Genomic DNA, 14,635 nt, shown 5'->3' with positions numbered 1-14,635 from the left:
CCCCGTGCCAATGCAGCCATACCATACCATACCATACCATACCATACCATACCATACCATACCATACCATACTGGAATTCCATACCATACTGGAATTTTCCTTTTGGGAAAGCTATGACGCACATGTTTTTCTCTGCAGGTCATCTTGACATAATGACTTTTTCTATCCTGGTTTTAACAGGAAAACTAGTCACTGCTTTGGCTCCTAATTTCGGGTGTTTTTCTTATCTGAGAGAAGTTAGGTTAACCCTTAAAATATCCATCAATCCTTCGTTTTTTTTCTTGACCAAAATAAACATCTCGGTGTTTATCTTGATCACACCCTTATACTACTGATTTGGGGACATACATGTTTGTTTGAACTTCTTTGCTAGGCCTTTGTTATGTTGTGCATTTGCTTCTTCATGTTATGCAACTGTATGTATAGAACAATCAGTTTTAACTACACTTTCCTAAGTGCACCTTAACAGTTTAGTATTGAAGTCTTACTAACTCTAGTGTCCTGCTTTTGGAACTTGGAAGGGTACAGTCTTGGTACTTGGGAGATTAACCATGAAAGAGAACCTGTCATAGTGACAGAAACTATAGCAGAAAAGAGAGTTGCTATATTAATGGTGTAGCTTAAGGGCTACAAAGCAACCTTTAGGAAGTCTCCTTGTAACAAGCAAAGCTGCTATTGATAGCAGTAACTGAGATATGTTTAAACACATGTTTCCGTGCATAAAGTGCAATAGCCTTAGTGAATCAATATGTAATTTCACTATTTGATTTAGTAGTACTTCCACATCCGTCACATCATGTATATTTAGCTCATAAAGTACCTTGCTCATGCAACGAGCATCCGTGTCACCTTATTCCATAGGCTGCTTACAATCCAAAGGCCTTGTTATCTAAGCCAACCCAAGTCTCTTCAGACATAAGCTGTCTTCAGATCAGTGCCTTAGTTAAAAGCTAGCCCATTTTATGGCCGACACAATGCTCAAATGCACACTATAACCACTCTTTAAAAGAGTAATATTCTGCAGAAGAAGTACTCCAGACTTTGCAAATTCATTTCTTTAACTTTAAATAATACTAAGGACAGGCCACTTTATTTGTGAATACGGTACCTAACTAAAGCTATACGAAAATGGTTTCTCATGTAGAGATACTTTATAAGTGTTTGCTAACCTTACAAAAAAACAGAAAAAACAGAGACAGAAGAGGTGCCAGAAAACAGAAGGACCAAATTCAATAAACTAGACACAAAAGAGCAAAAGGGGGTAACATAGCTGGAGTGAAGCATAGTTGAAACATAATTTCAAAGTGACAGCCTCTTTTTTTTTCCTTCTCGGGTAAATTCAGCATGCCTGCCTGGCAGAGTAGTAACCATCAGTTAGGTATAGCACATCTGACCCTATATATGTACTATATAGCACATACATAACCTTTCAAGCATACAAGACTTAGGACAGTGGTTCAGCCTTTAAAAAAATCATTTTAAGCATTATTTTACTTGCAAGTAAAATCCTTTCAAATTTTTTTTTTCTTTTCAGTACAAAGTTATGGCTGGACAGCATTGCCTATGACACACACTGGCACACATTCAAGATTAAACACTGAGTAAGTCATAGACACATGACAGCGCGGAAAGGAAAAATTCTTACCCAAACTGAGCAGATTATAGTTTAAAATAGCTGCAACAGGGAGCCTACGCAACCAGTCTGGGAGACTGCCAAACAACTGGTAAACGCCCAGACAGACAGTTTCAGCTTAAACTTTGTTTAGAACACATGCAAGAAAAACTTTTTCAACATTAAACTGAAAAAAAACCACAGGACTTTCTAAAATCCTAAAAACATAAATTTATAAACCAGGGAAATTAACTCAGATTTCCCTCGCCTGGCCAGGCTGAAAACTGGAGTGACTCCACTCACTGTTCTAAAAAAACTCACTGCCGTTAACCTAGCCAACTTTACTAGTCAACTAGAAGCACTAATTGCAACCAGAGGAATTAGAGAAGTTTACATAACTTATTTAGACAATATGAGATAGACAACTTAGAACAAAGACAAACAGGCAGCATAAAATAATAAGTTCATTGCTTACTAACTTTTCCATAGCAATTAGCAATTCCTGTGAGCGAAGAACTTTGACAGAGTGCACCTCATAATACTGCAGCATGTATTATTTTTTTATCACTCTCATTCTCACACCTCACAGACATGTCCATAGATTTCAAACACTCCAAACACATCACTCACTCTATACACATCTACATCTATAAATAGCATATTTCACATTACACATGCTTATAATTTACAGCTCTAATGTACATGCAAAAGAATTAAACATTTCATACTTACTTTAGACTTCTTCCATTCTGAGGTTTCCAACACTGAAAGCACACTCACAATACAATCTTACCTCTCTTCTCTTCAGATGCCACGGTCCTTCAGGCACTAACTTCTGTTAGATCTCATTGTTGGATCAACAATGGGCACATTGTCCCTTTTAATTTCCTCTTAACTTTCCGCATATTCGCTCCTCCTAAATTCTTACTTTGCCCCATATTCTTTTTAAACTAGCACACAAAAGCACACAGCTCTGTTATAACTATTAAAACACTCTGGCTTAAAACAACACAGCCTTAGACAGGAAGCAGATTCACTGACTATTTTAGAAGAACTGGCAAGCTGCTAAGGCAAACTTTTCATTACAGAAACTACTTTAGTAACAAAGCATCACTTTGATATTTACAAATTTAGAAACTTTTTTATTCTTTCTCTGTCTCTAAAAACAGTGAGCACCATAAAGTTCGCTTACTAACTTTCCCACAGGTATGTCTACCACACACAAGGGTCCAGACAATATCTTTACCTGTTTCACCGCAGTTCTGGCCACCCAGAACTGGAACCTGCCTTACCCAGACAGTAAAATCACCAGGGATACACACAATTGTCCCCAAGGGCCCTTATTTACCCAACAAGGCACCAGACTAGGAAACCTGCTCCTACTGTACCCTGTACTTACCTTGTTGTATGAAGTCCACACCCTCATGCAGCAACTCCACTGCAGCAACCTCTGGTCGACCAGACACTAGACAAACACTTAGACAAATACTTACCTGCTTGCACCACGCACACCAGTAGTCATCATGTGCAATCAGGGGAGAAATCATCAGAACCTGTATCCTATGTCTTTTCCAATTTAAATTGCTTGATTTTTGTTTTTGTTTTTCTCTAACTGCTTAGCAGAGAACAACCAGAGTCCCATCTGGGTCGCCAACTGATAGAGAGATTTCTGGGACTTGGTCTCTGGGTCAAATGCTAAGCAGACACAGACTCCTTTAAAAGCATATAGAAAATTTATTTACGTGCTATTTACAGATTAGAAATAGATTAGGATGGCTACAGGTTCGAAGTTACCCCATGGTGGATCATTGACTTCTCAAAAAAACCACACCCAAAACTCCTTACTTGTACTCTGTCACAAACAATTGACCCATGTGATATTGCATGTCATTTCCCTCTCCTTATTTGGCATACTGGTACATGGTTCCAGCCCTAACTGGGAAGTCCGTCAGCCATGTATGGAGAAGTTTCTGGCCTGCAACTTTGATTACATAAGACCCTGGAATTTTCCTTTTGGGAAAGCTATGACGCACATGTTTTTCTCTGCAGGTCATCTTGACATAATGACTTTTTCTATCCTGGTTTTAACAGGAAAACTAGTCACTGCTTTGGCTCCTAATTTCGGGTGTTTTTCTTATCTGAGAGAAGTTAAAATATCCATCACACACACTGTATCTTGGGGGTGGGGGGCAATCTCAGACACCTCCTTGAGGTAAGGACAAGTTTTTTCCCCTTACCTTGGTATAAGCTTCCACTGCCCAATTGGTCTACTACCCCTTTCAGCAGGCAAGTGCTGCGAAAAGATGATTGGCACTGCTGGAGGAGGGACTCGCAAGGCTTTTCCAAGAAGAAATCCCTGGATTGCAGTGAATGTGTGGTTGCAATCCCATGTGGTGGAAAGCCAGGTTTCGGTATATAGTGTGTAATGATGTAGTGGTTTGGGAATTGGACTGAGACCTGGAAGATCCAGGTTAAAATCCCTGCTCAGCCATGAAGCTTCCTGGGCAACCTTGGACCAGTCATTACCTCTCAGCCTTACCTACATCACAGGGTTGTTGTGAGGACAGAAGGAGGGGAGAAACTATGTGTACCACTGTGAGCTTCTTGGAGGAAGGGCATTATAAAAATGTGGTAGATAGATATGTTTTCCCATGGAATAGCTGCACATTTGTAGGAGACCTGAGTTATTCTTTAAAGGCTACAGAAAATATTACATAATATTTGACACTGATATGTACCTGCTTAGTATCCCATTAGCTCTTACCTTATATAACTGGATGTTTGAAGCATATCCTCCTGCCCAATATCTTTATCTGAAAAGTTCATCAAGTAATGCAGCTGAATAACCAGGAAAATGATCACAGACACATAAAAGCTGTTCATAGGTACTTTGCACTTTTTATCCCTAAATATTATGCACAGGGCCCGTGTTGCCTGAAACAGAATAAAAACCGTACATTAATTCAGGAAATCAGGGGATAGGGTCACTCCACACGTTCTACAAAGGATGCCATTTTGCTTTCCTTCTTTCATAGAACAACAGGAACTGGAGGAGTGTTCATAGGGTCAATTTCCCTGTAAGGCTGCGGTTTTCAAACTCTCCGGGAGTTTGAAACCCGCAGTAAGTCTTTGCGGGGGTGGGGGGGAGGCAGCAGGGGCAGGGGGAAGGCAGCGATGCGATACCCAGGATCACGTCGCTCAGGGGGCTGCAGGGACTGGGGGGCACCCTCCAGTCCCTGCAGCAGCCGTCCCTGTTTACGGGGAGCCCTGCACGACCGCCTGCAGGGCGCCCCAGGTCAGGGAAAGGGAGAGTGGAGTGATCTGCCCTGCCTCTGCAAAAGCGGAAGCAGAGTGCGATCGCCCCACTCTCCCTTTCCCTGACCTGGGGCGCCCTGCAGGCGCCTGTGCAGGGCTCCCCGCAAACAGGGACGGCTGCTGCAGGGACTGGAGGGTGCACCCCAGTCCCTGCAGCCCCGTCAGAAGGGAAAGCGAGCGATTGTGCTCCGCTTCTGGTTTTGCGGAGTGGGGCGCAATCGCTCTGCTTTCACTTTTCCTGACCTGGGGAGCCCTGATGAAGGTTGCGCAGGGCTCCCCACACCCCCGGGAGGCTGCAGGAGACTTGGGCAAGTGCACCCAACCCCCTGCAGCCCCCCCTCGCTGCCTCCCCCCTGTCTCCTGGCTGCCCCCACCCCTTAAGGAGGCAGAGGCCAGGACCCACAGGCTGGGGTGTCGCGACGCCCTAGTTTAAATACCACTGCTGTAAGGGATGCATTATTGTGCTTTTTGTGGTGACTGTTTATTTACAAGTGTACAGGATGGGAAGATGGGAAGCAAGCAGGCGTTTGGGCAGCACTAACTCCAAAGCAATGATAACACCAGAAGACAGAACCTACAGCCTGCAACATATAAAACAAACTGCTGTTGCTTTAAGTGATGGCACATTGATTGCATACCAGAGCACACGGATGCTCCATAGCCACACCAGAATATGATGGTACAAAGCAGTAATCTGGCCACTGTCTAACAGTGAGCTAAATCTTCTTACTCACGCTGATTTTGATGAGTGAGTGCACTTAACTGTCAACTGGATGTTGGCCTCAGAGCTGTATAGCACAATCACAGCCATTCCACTTTCTAGATCCCAGTATATGATCTAGCACAGCACAGTTTGCTACCTTTGGAGGCAGAGAAATGACATATTCTTTTTGCTCACAGCTAGAGGTAGGAGGGAGGAATTATCCTTGCATTTCGTCTCTGAGCCAGGGGTTTCACTTCTAAGCACAGGTCTTCTTTTCAGTGCTTCCAGAAGCTTTGCAAGGACCTGAAGTCTGACAGGCTGTTTAGCCTGGCCCAGAGCTTCCCAAATTTGAGTGATATGCCTGAAATGAAAAATAATGAAACAAGAACACACTAGTACAGGCAGAGCTATTTGCTGATTTCTTTCTCTTGCCAGCTTAGCATGGTTTCAAGTGGAGTTATATACACACACGAACAAGGCTGAGTAGAGAAAGCAGATGTACCAGATATGGAAGTCTGTTTGCACCTGAAGGATATACTACAAATTGTTTGCTATCAAATTGTCAAACTCAGCTTTTCAGCAATGAGGATTAGAAACCCTTTTTAAAAACTGGAATCTTATCGACAGTCCCCAGTTTGCATAAAGACAGAGTAGAAATTGTCTTTCATCCACTTAGGTGCTATGGTTTGTAGTGTAGCCTATTGTGTTTCATTTTATTGTGGTTATTTTTAAAATATGTTTTAATATGGTTTGTTACATTGTAGTAAGTTACCTTGGTGGTCCCTTTGGTAGGACAGAAAGGCTGCCTAAATATCTTTTAAGCAAATAACAGCCCAATCCTGAGCTGCCCGGGGCAGCCCTGCAACGGGGCTACTCACTTTACCGGTGACCTAAAGGTCGGTAGTAAAGGCGTTCGTGTAGGGCGCCGAGCCCTGCACGAATGCCTTGGATCCAGTGGAGCAGAGCTCCACGAACCCGCCTCCTTCCCTCCCTCTGGCACACCTCCCACCTGCCCTTCTACCCGCCCCCCACCTCCCCATCATGCCTCCTCCACCCTCTCTCGGCCCCCTACAGGCCTCCCCCCTCCCCAGAACGCCTCCTTCCTGCCCCTGCTTACCATGCCACAGCTCGGCAGTCTGTGAGACCACCAAGCAGCAGAGGCTGGGCGCCCGCCCTGTGCTATCCCAGCACCAGCCAGCACTGGGCTAGTACAGGCAGTATCCCGGCAGTGAGGCTTGTAAACGTGCTATAAGGCACATTTGCAACAGTGCGCAGTGGCGCAAAGCCGCGGCACAAAGCCCAGGATTGGACTCTAAAGTAGTAGTTATAATTCTCTTTTTTATGTGTTCTTTTTACATTCTTCTCCAGCATCCCCATTCTCTGTTTGTGTAACACTTGCTGCCCATGCAGTTATATGTTCTGGGCAGAAGTCAAGTCATTTAGCATACTGCTACCGTATAGATACTGAGCACCCAATAGAATACAAATAATGTATTACACAAATAATGTATACAGGTTACAAATCGTGTAAATAAAGGATGAATTGCCCTAATAGCCCCTGTAATCTGGTCAATATTTAGTCCTTGATAACCTGAGTGTACTCTTGTGAATCTATGTTGTAATTGTTGTAATTTGGATGCAATGCCACCTGTAAGACTCTGAGGGGCAACGTAAAGTCCAGTCACCGGAGACCTCTTGACCCACTTCTCTGTGGTTCTTGCAGGAGGCATGGTTGTTAACACTATTTCTTTGCTCCTTCTCACTCTCTCCCTTCCCCAGACCACAGAAGGAGAAGGATGTGTTCTGCCAGGGCTTCATGCCCACCAGCTGCATCCTCACCAGACGTTTCACACAAAGGGAACAGCTCTAGGTTTTTCTGTTCCAAAGTATAGAGCCTCTGATTCACTTCAGAAAATGCATGTGTACAACTATGAACTGTGAGTAAAGTATTTCTTGTGAAATCTTAAGCAAGCCTCTGCTCCTGTGTATGTTTTATTGATAGCAACTAGCTGGTGGTGGGATATTTTTACCATAGGGAATGCTTTAGCCGAATACTCTGTTTCCCCCTTCTCATCCAACCATAATTCAGTATCTTGATAGCAGCAAACCAGCATACCAGTATTGCCCGCATAGAACCAATCTTCTCAAGCACTTTGCTATCCAGAAAAGGAGTCTCCTTCCACTGTTTACGTTAGACCAGTGGTTCTCACACATTTAGCATCAGGACCCACTTTTTAGAAAAAAGAATATTGTCAGGACCCACCGGAAATGATGTCATGACCGGAAGTGACATCACCAAGCAGGGGAAATTTTTAACAATCCTAGGCTACAATCCTACCCACACTTACCCAGGAGTAAGTCCTATTTATTATCATTGTTAAAAGCATATACATAGTAGTCGGTTAAAAGTACAGGTCTGTAACATTTCCCCAAATGTAGTCACATGCTATGGTAGCATCAAGTCTAATATATTAAAAATAAAATATTGAAATGAAGGGGGACCCACCTGACATTGGCTCGCGACCCACCTAGTGGGTCCCGACCCACAGTTTGAGAGACCAATCCTTGGAGCATGTTGGAATGGTTGGAAGTTCGAGGACTAAATACACTGTGGTTGTAATCTTTAACACACTTTCCTTGGAGTATGTCTTATTGAACACAATGGGACTTACTTCTGAGTAGACATGATTAGGATTGTGCCCCCTGTCAGTGCATCAGATCCTTATAGTCACAATGTACAGTTTGCTTCTCTCCATGCCACTGAACCACTTGATTGATGTAGATGATGGTACAAATTGAGGGGTCTGCAGTTTGCATAGCCCCTCATGATACCTTCTCATGATATGTGAAGGAACTACCATCCTTCCTTCATATTTACTCAATAAAAGCCCTGTTTGGATGTTATAGAAATGTATGTAGGCTATACCTGGGTACAGCCTGAATGGGAGTGTTTTAGCAAACTCTGCCTGCTGCTGAATGTGTTCTCATAGCCTTGAACTCAATTGTCCCTGGGTACAGTGTTTATTTGCAAAGGCAACTGCTGTACCTGGGGAGAGTTTCTATTCCTCCCCAGGTAGAGCGAGGGACAGTAGGGGTGGGGCTATGGGTCAGCATCAGCATGAGGAGTGGGGCTTGTGCTTCCTTTTGGGCTGCACCGAGATACAGCATTGACCAGCGGTGTAGTTAATGATTGTGTAGCCTGTTACTGATCTCAGAATGATACCCCAGAAGTGACGTTACACCTTGGCTTTTAAAATAGTGAAAATGGGGAAAAATTCACTTCCTCCTCCCAGCAGCTCATTGGCCACTAGCTCTGCCTTCTCTGCCCAGGCTCCCCCCATATTAACACTTTATCGGTTTCCTGCTGTATTGTAATAACACCTAACTGGCTCACAGAACAGTCTCATTAAAATCCAGTTTTTGTTACACAATGCAGCTGTGTTTTTATTTTCTGTTATTTAACTATAACTATTGATAGAATAGAGATATTTTGACACTATTTGTTTAATTGCATTCTGCATTACGTTCCACGTCAAATGGTGTATAACATGAAGGTATTATTCAAAAATACCAAGGTTTTTACATTGTTGCCCCCCCCAAAGCTTGTTACCCAGTGCAGTTGCTACTCCCTGCACCCCCTTAGCTATGCCACTGGTATGGGCCCTTTCTATAACATCTGAGCAGAGCTTGTGAGTGCAGTAAGAGCTGTCACCTCAGGATAAAGTATTGTGAACACTGCCTCAGTTCAAGTGCTACATCAAGACAACTGCTCACACCTGTCAATTCAATTGAATTAAATCACCAATATCATGTAAATAAGACAAGTGGCAAAGGATGCATTGATCAACAGTGTTCTGGCAAAAGTCATGGACTTGATGAATTGGAAGAGGTAGGGGTGATTATTTAATTAAGCAATCCATCAGTCAATTTTTAAAATGACTTCCTAATCTGGTTTTCTGGCATTTGCCATCCCCAAGTGGCTTAGAACACAAGCCAATGCTTGTCTGTTCAGAAGCAAGTTCCATTGTCTTTCATGGGGCTTACTCTCTGGAAAGTGTTCATAGGATTGCTGCTTACACAGAATACTTTGTCTACAATTTGGTCCTCCCCCTTCTCCAACAGAGAAACTCATTTGGGTGAGCAAGCTTTCATTCTACTACTTCTCTTTCCTGTACTTATCCTTATAGTCAAGAGATTGGTTCCCCACCTGTCACAAAACAATGAGAGTTTCAGAAGGCTGGCTATAGTTTCCTCGGTGTGTCTTTCAGCTAGGAGGCACACTGCTCCTATTGCTGCTTCTCTTGCACTAGGTTCTTGGATAGCACGTAGGTGGAAATAAATAATATCAATGATTTCTGGCACCTAGGATAAAAAGCAAGGACAGGATTGTTGAAAACACAGCCAGGCACTGGTTGGTAATGAATCAATGTTTTCTGACACTCACTCCCATTCCTCAGAGATTAATGTAGTGATGCTTGCACCTGAGTGAGACTGGTTTGTAGAAAAAACATTTCTGAGGAAAATGGGGGTACTCTCAGGTGGTCAGTGGGAATCAGTAGTCAGTAGTAAAGCCCTTGGCTGTGTTAAAATGGAGGTAGCTTGGCTTAGACGGTGTGAACAGCTCCACCAATTTATTTATTTACTGCATTTCTACCACGCCTTTCTCCCTGAAGGGACCCAAGATGGCTTAGAACAGTGTAGAGAAATGCAAAGAACATAAAATCACAATTAAAAACACAAATTATACATTAAACCCTTCACAATTAAGAACATCTTAAAAATGGCAATAAACATTAATACAATAAAAAGGGCAGCAGCAGCAATCTTTTAAAAGCCCCAAGCCTGTAAAAGCCAGATGTTAAAAGATATTTTAAAAAGCAGAGATGGTTTGTCTAAAAAGAAATGTCTTCAGGCCTCACTGGAGGGTTTCCAGGGAGGGAGCAGTTCATAAATCAAGAGGGAGGGAGTTTCATAATGTTGGTGCCACTACTGAGAAGGCCCTGTCTCTTGCCACTGCCCCATGCACGTCCTTTGGCAGCGGCACTCATAAAAGGGCCTTCTCCAATAACCTGAGGGGACAAGCCAGATTATATGGACCAATCTGACATCTGTAATCCTCTTGTATTCTGGAAGGCTCAACGCAGGATGCGTATTGGCCACATTGGCGGACACTTGTCTCCTGTGAACAGTGGGTAGGAAAGATCCACTGGCACCCCACTGAGTTTTGCTAGCACCTGTCCATTGTCCATGTTTGTTCACCTGACCAAGGCATAAGGAGGTCCAAGCAGGGCTGGTATTGCCATGAAACAACTGAGGTCCCAATCCTATCCAACTTTCCAGTGCTGGTGCTGCCACAGTGCAGCCTTGAGGAAAGTGAACAAATATTCCCTTACCTGGAGGAGGTCTCCATGATTGCCCCCCCCCCCCAACACAGGATGCAGCACATCCTCTTGACATAGCTGCACCGGCGCTGGAAAATTGGACAGGATTTGGCCCTCAAACATTCATGTAAAGCAGCACTCTTGGAATTGCGGCAAACAGACAAGCCCACAGCCGGTGTCTGCCACTCCACTTTGGGTTCCAATCCTTTTCCAACTTGCAAATGGAGCACATGCTCCAGGAGGAAGAAGGGGAGAAGCTGCTGTGGCTCCAGATAGCCTCTCCCTGCCAAAATGGTGCTTACAAAGCACCAAGTGGGCAGGGAGGATGGGGGGGAGGGCAGGTGAACAAGTGCATAGGTGGCTGAATCTTGGAGGGCCCCACCCACCCACCTGCTTGCTTACTTTCCTGATCTATGGGAACAATGAGCAAGTGTGTCCCGCATGGATAGAAAGGGATGAGAAAGGTGCTCCACCACTTCCCTTGTCTTACTAGGAGTAACCACACTATCCTCCTCCTCACCTTACCCCCAGGTCTGAATGGGAAATGCCTACATCCATTTGCAACCCTGGAGAGCTACTACCAGCCAGTGTAGGCAGTGCTAAGCTAGATGAACCAATGTTGTGACTCGGTAGGTACAGCACCTTATACAACACTTTCAGGTGTTTGTAGCGCCTTGCACACATTATTCTTCCTGAGTTAGCATTCTCTCCCCCGTGCTTTGGCCCTTTCCTTCTTTTTCTTTGACTTCTTCCCTCTCTTTTTAAATTGATCCTTCCCCCCCCTTTTGCTTTTTCTCTTTTTCCTGTCTGTCCCTCTGGCTTCTTCTCCCTCCCTGGGCTTTCATAAGCCTGGGCAGGCTAGCTCTCCCCTCCCCCCTCAAGTTGGTTCTTTTTGCTACTGATGGCGATGGTAGCTGCTCCTTCATTTGTCTCCTTCTGCATTCTGCACTCCCCTTTGAAAAGGAAGGACAGGCATGGGAAGGAAGGGAGACGAAAGCAATGGGTTAGACCACACACCAACTCGAGTCTCCTCATTTCCTTCTTCTATCTTGGACCAACACTATTCTGTTTCATAAGGTAGCCGGAGAGGATGGAGTGGGAAGGTTCTGTTCAGTCATGGAAACCTTGGGATCTCTCTGCAAAACCTTGGCTGGGAAACTCTGGAATAGTTCAATTGGCAAATGAGATCAAGCAGAGCAGTTTCCTTTGTTATGATTTTTAAATGTGCTATTAGGATATGCTTAACCCATTTCTGCAGAGCTCACAGGTGTACACATTTGATCCCTGTTGCATATAAGCAATGTTGGACAGAAATGGCTTAAGGATGTGGGGGAGGATTCTTGAGTAAATTCTGCATCAAGCTTCTAGGGCAATGATTTTCAAACACTATTCCATGACACATTGGTGTACTGTAAATAGTCACAGATGCACTGAGGGAGTATGGGGGAGAGTCATTTATTAGTAGGGCCATTGTGGGATATGAGCCCTCCACCGGCAATGTGGTGTGCCAATTGGTGTGAATTGTTTAAAAAAAAAAAAAAAGACTGTCTTGACAATTTTAGTGCCTTATCAGTGTACCATGAGATGAAAAAGATTGAAAATAGTTGCTCTAGGGCTTTAGGAGTGTCTGTGTGTTCAGAACCAAACAAGAACCATGTCTGCCTAATAAAAATCTAGGTTGTCTGTCTTGAGAATTCATCAGTAGGACCCACAGATGTAACATAAACCGAATTGCTGAGATCTGTGGAAAGAGAAACCTGCAGGTTCCCTACCTTTCCTCTCAGTTTGTTTCTCTCTTTCTTCAGAATGGAAGTCAACATAGTTGCAGCTGCCTCAATACTGGTTTTGTCTGAGTCCCTCAGACTAGCCACAGCTAAGAGTATCTGACCAGTAACTGAGGCTGTTGCATCAACTTTTTCAGGCATCTGGAACAAATGGAGAAATGAGTTTGTGGGTGATACCGCTGCAAATGTATCCTTGAGAAAAATATCCATGGTAGCAGAGCTGGCCTCATCATGAGTTGAACCGATGCTGGGTACTCTGACTGTGTATAGATAGGCCTGGTGAGCACTACCCCACTGCTTGTGCACCAGGTCACTGCTGTGGTGCCACTGTTGCCACTTTTTCTGAGAAGAATAAATGTATCTAGTCCAACAGTCTCTTTCCTTCCATTCACTTTTGCTTTGTTCCTCTTCTCCTTTTGTCATTATGAGGTCTTAGTTGGATCCAGGAAAGGGAAGGACTTCCCAGGCTCCTATATGTGTTTAGTCTGAACTTCTGCATCACTGATGCAACAGCACTTTCTGTAGAGCTTGACCAGCCCTTTAGTCCAGTGGTTCCCAAACTGGTGGGTCATGACCCACCAGCCTGGGAAGCAGGTAGCTCTGGTCCCTTAAGGAGTGGGGAAGGCAGCAACATGATCTCCAGGATTGCATTGTTGCTGAGGGGGTTTTTCCAACTTACCAGATGGAGTACTGGCCACCAGGGGGTAGTGTGCCTCTGTAATAGCAAAAAAAAAAAAAAAAAAAAAAACTTGATTGAAAGCCACTTCCAGATTTCAATTCAGAACAGGAAGTGACTTTCAACTGAATGTTTTTTTAAATATTATAGATGCTTGGGGAACCTTGCAGAGGTGTCTGCAGGATTCCCCACACCCAGAGGCCGGTAGTCCATCTGGTAAGTTGGAAAACCTCCCCCCCCCCGCCCCAGCAGCAGTGTCATCCTGCTGCCTTCGCCCCTCTCCCGCACACTCTTACAGTACTCCTAACACCCTTGTAGGAGTTTGAGAAGCACTGCCCTAGTCCATTCTCTGTCTCCTTGCCTCACTTCCATTCCCTTGTGCCTTGGACTTCTGCAGCCTAGCTCCCACACTCTGGCTCACTTCTGTGCAACCCAGCGACCCTTTCCAGCTCCTGCATGTAACCAGAAGTAGGAAAATGTACAAAGGGTGGAAGCATAAGAAAAGGAAAGCAAGGAAAGTGAAGCCCTATTAACACATGCAGAGTGTATACCTCACTTAAGACTTTCAGATCGGATGGCAAGGCAATACTTTCATGATGCTCCAATTTCTTCTCTGTATCCTCTTTCTTCCAGTTCTCAATTGGGAAGAAATCCCCAGGTTCTGAGCCTGCTATGGCAGGGAGAGCTCTTTCTCGCACCAGTTTCGTTTTTGTATTCAACAGATAGTATTTTTCTTTAGATGTATATGAGTTTGCTCGTTTTTCCGGGGCTAATTCATCTGTTCCATTGTCAAAGTAAGTCTGTGTTGCTTTATTTAAGGAGAGAAAATCTGGTTCTCTGTTGAATGACATGTTCAGCCCCACATGTGAGCCATAGGTCCTCCTTATCTTTTCTTTTCGAACCATAGTTGTTCTAGGAGAAAAAACATACCTGTTTTATTTTGTTATTAATGGTGAGATAAGGGGTAGAAGTGATGTTAAGCTTGGGGTTACTGCCAAAAATAGGAAACTCATGACAACCCCACCCCAATAATCCATGTCTAATTATGGAATTAAGTGATGCAACATCATCACATCAAGGGCTTCTGTAAGTCACCCTCCAGGAGCAGCCAATAATTTGAAGTGCATTTGGCAAAATGTGTAATGTGATGCATCATTTCATAA

General features: G+C 44.1%; 1 protein-coding gene across 1 annotated transcript in view; it reads right to left on the bottom strand.

Annotated features, from left to right (window-relative positions):
• Positions 1 to 14,377, bottom strand: part of LOC136645097 (maestro heat-like repeat-containing protein family member 6) — a 43,909-nt gene extending 29,532 nt beyond the window's left edge. Inside the window, exons 1-5 of the mRNA XM_066621348.1 lie at positions 14,024 to 14,377; positions 12,785 to 12,937; positions 9,839 to 9,993; positions 5,827 to 5,992; positions 4,378 to 4,547 (exon numbers count right to left, since the gene is read on the bottom strand). Of these exons, the coding sequence (XP_066477445.1) occupies positions 4,378 to 4,547; positions 5,827 to 5,992; positions 9,839 to 9,993; positions 12,785 to 12,937; positions 14,024 to 14,377 (998 nt within the window). The remainder of the gene's footprint in view (positions 1 to 4,377; positions 4,548 to 5,826; positions 5,993 to 9,838; positions 9,994 to 12,784; positions 12,938 to 14,023) is intronic.
• Positions 14,378 to 14,635: the final 258 nt, after the last annotated feature.

The sequence above is a fragment of the Tiliqua scincoides genome, chromosome 3 (assembly GCF_035046505.1).
Source record: "Tiliqua scincoides isolate rTilSci1 chromosome 3, rTilSci1.hap2, whole genome shotgun sequence".
In the NCBI taxonomy this organism is placed as follows: domain Eukaryota; kingdom Metazoa; phylum Chordata; class Lepidosauria; order Squamata; family Scincidae; genus Tiliqua; species Tiliqua scincoides.
Note: the sequence above shows the minus strand (reverse complement) of the source record. Positions and strands in the feature narration are given on the sequence as shown.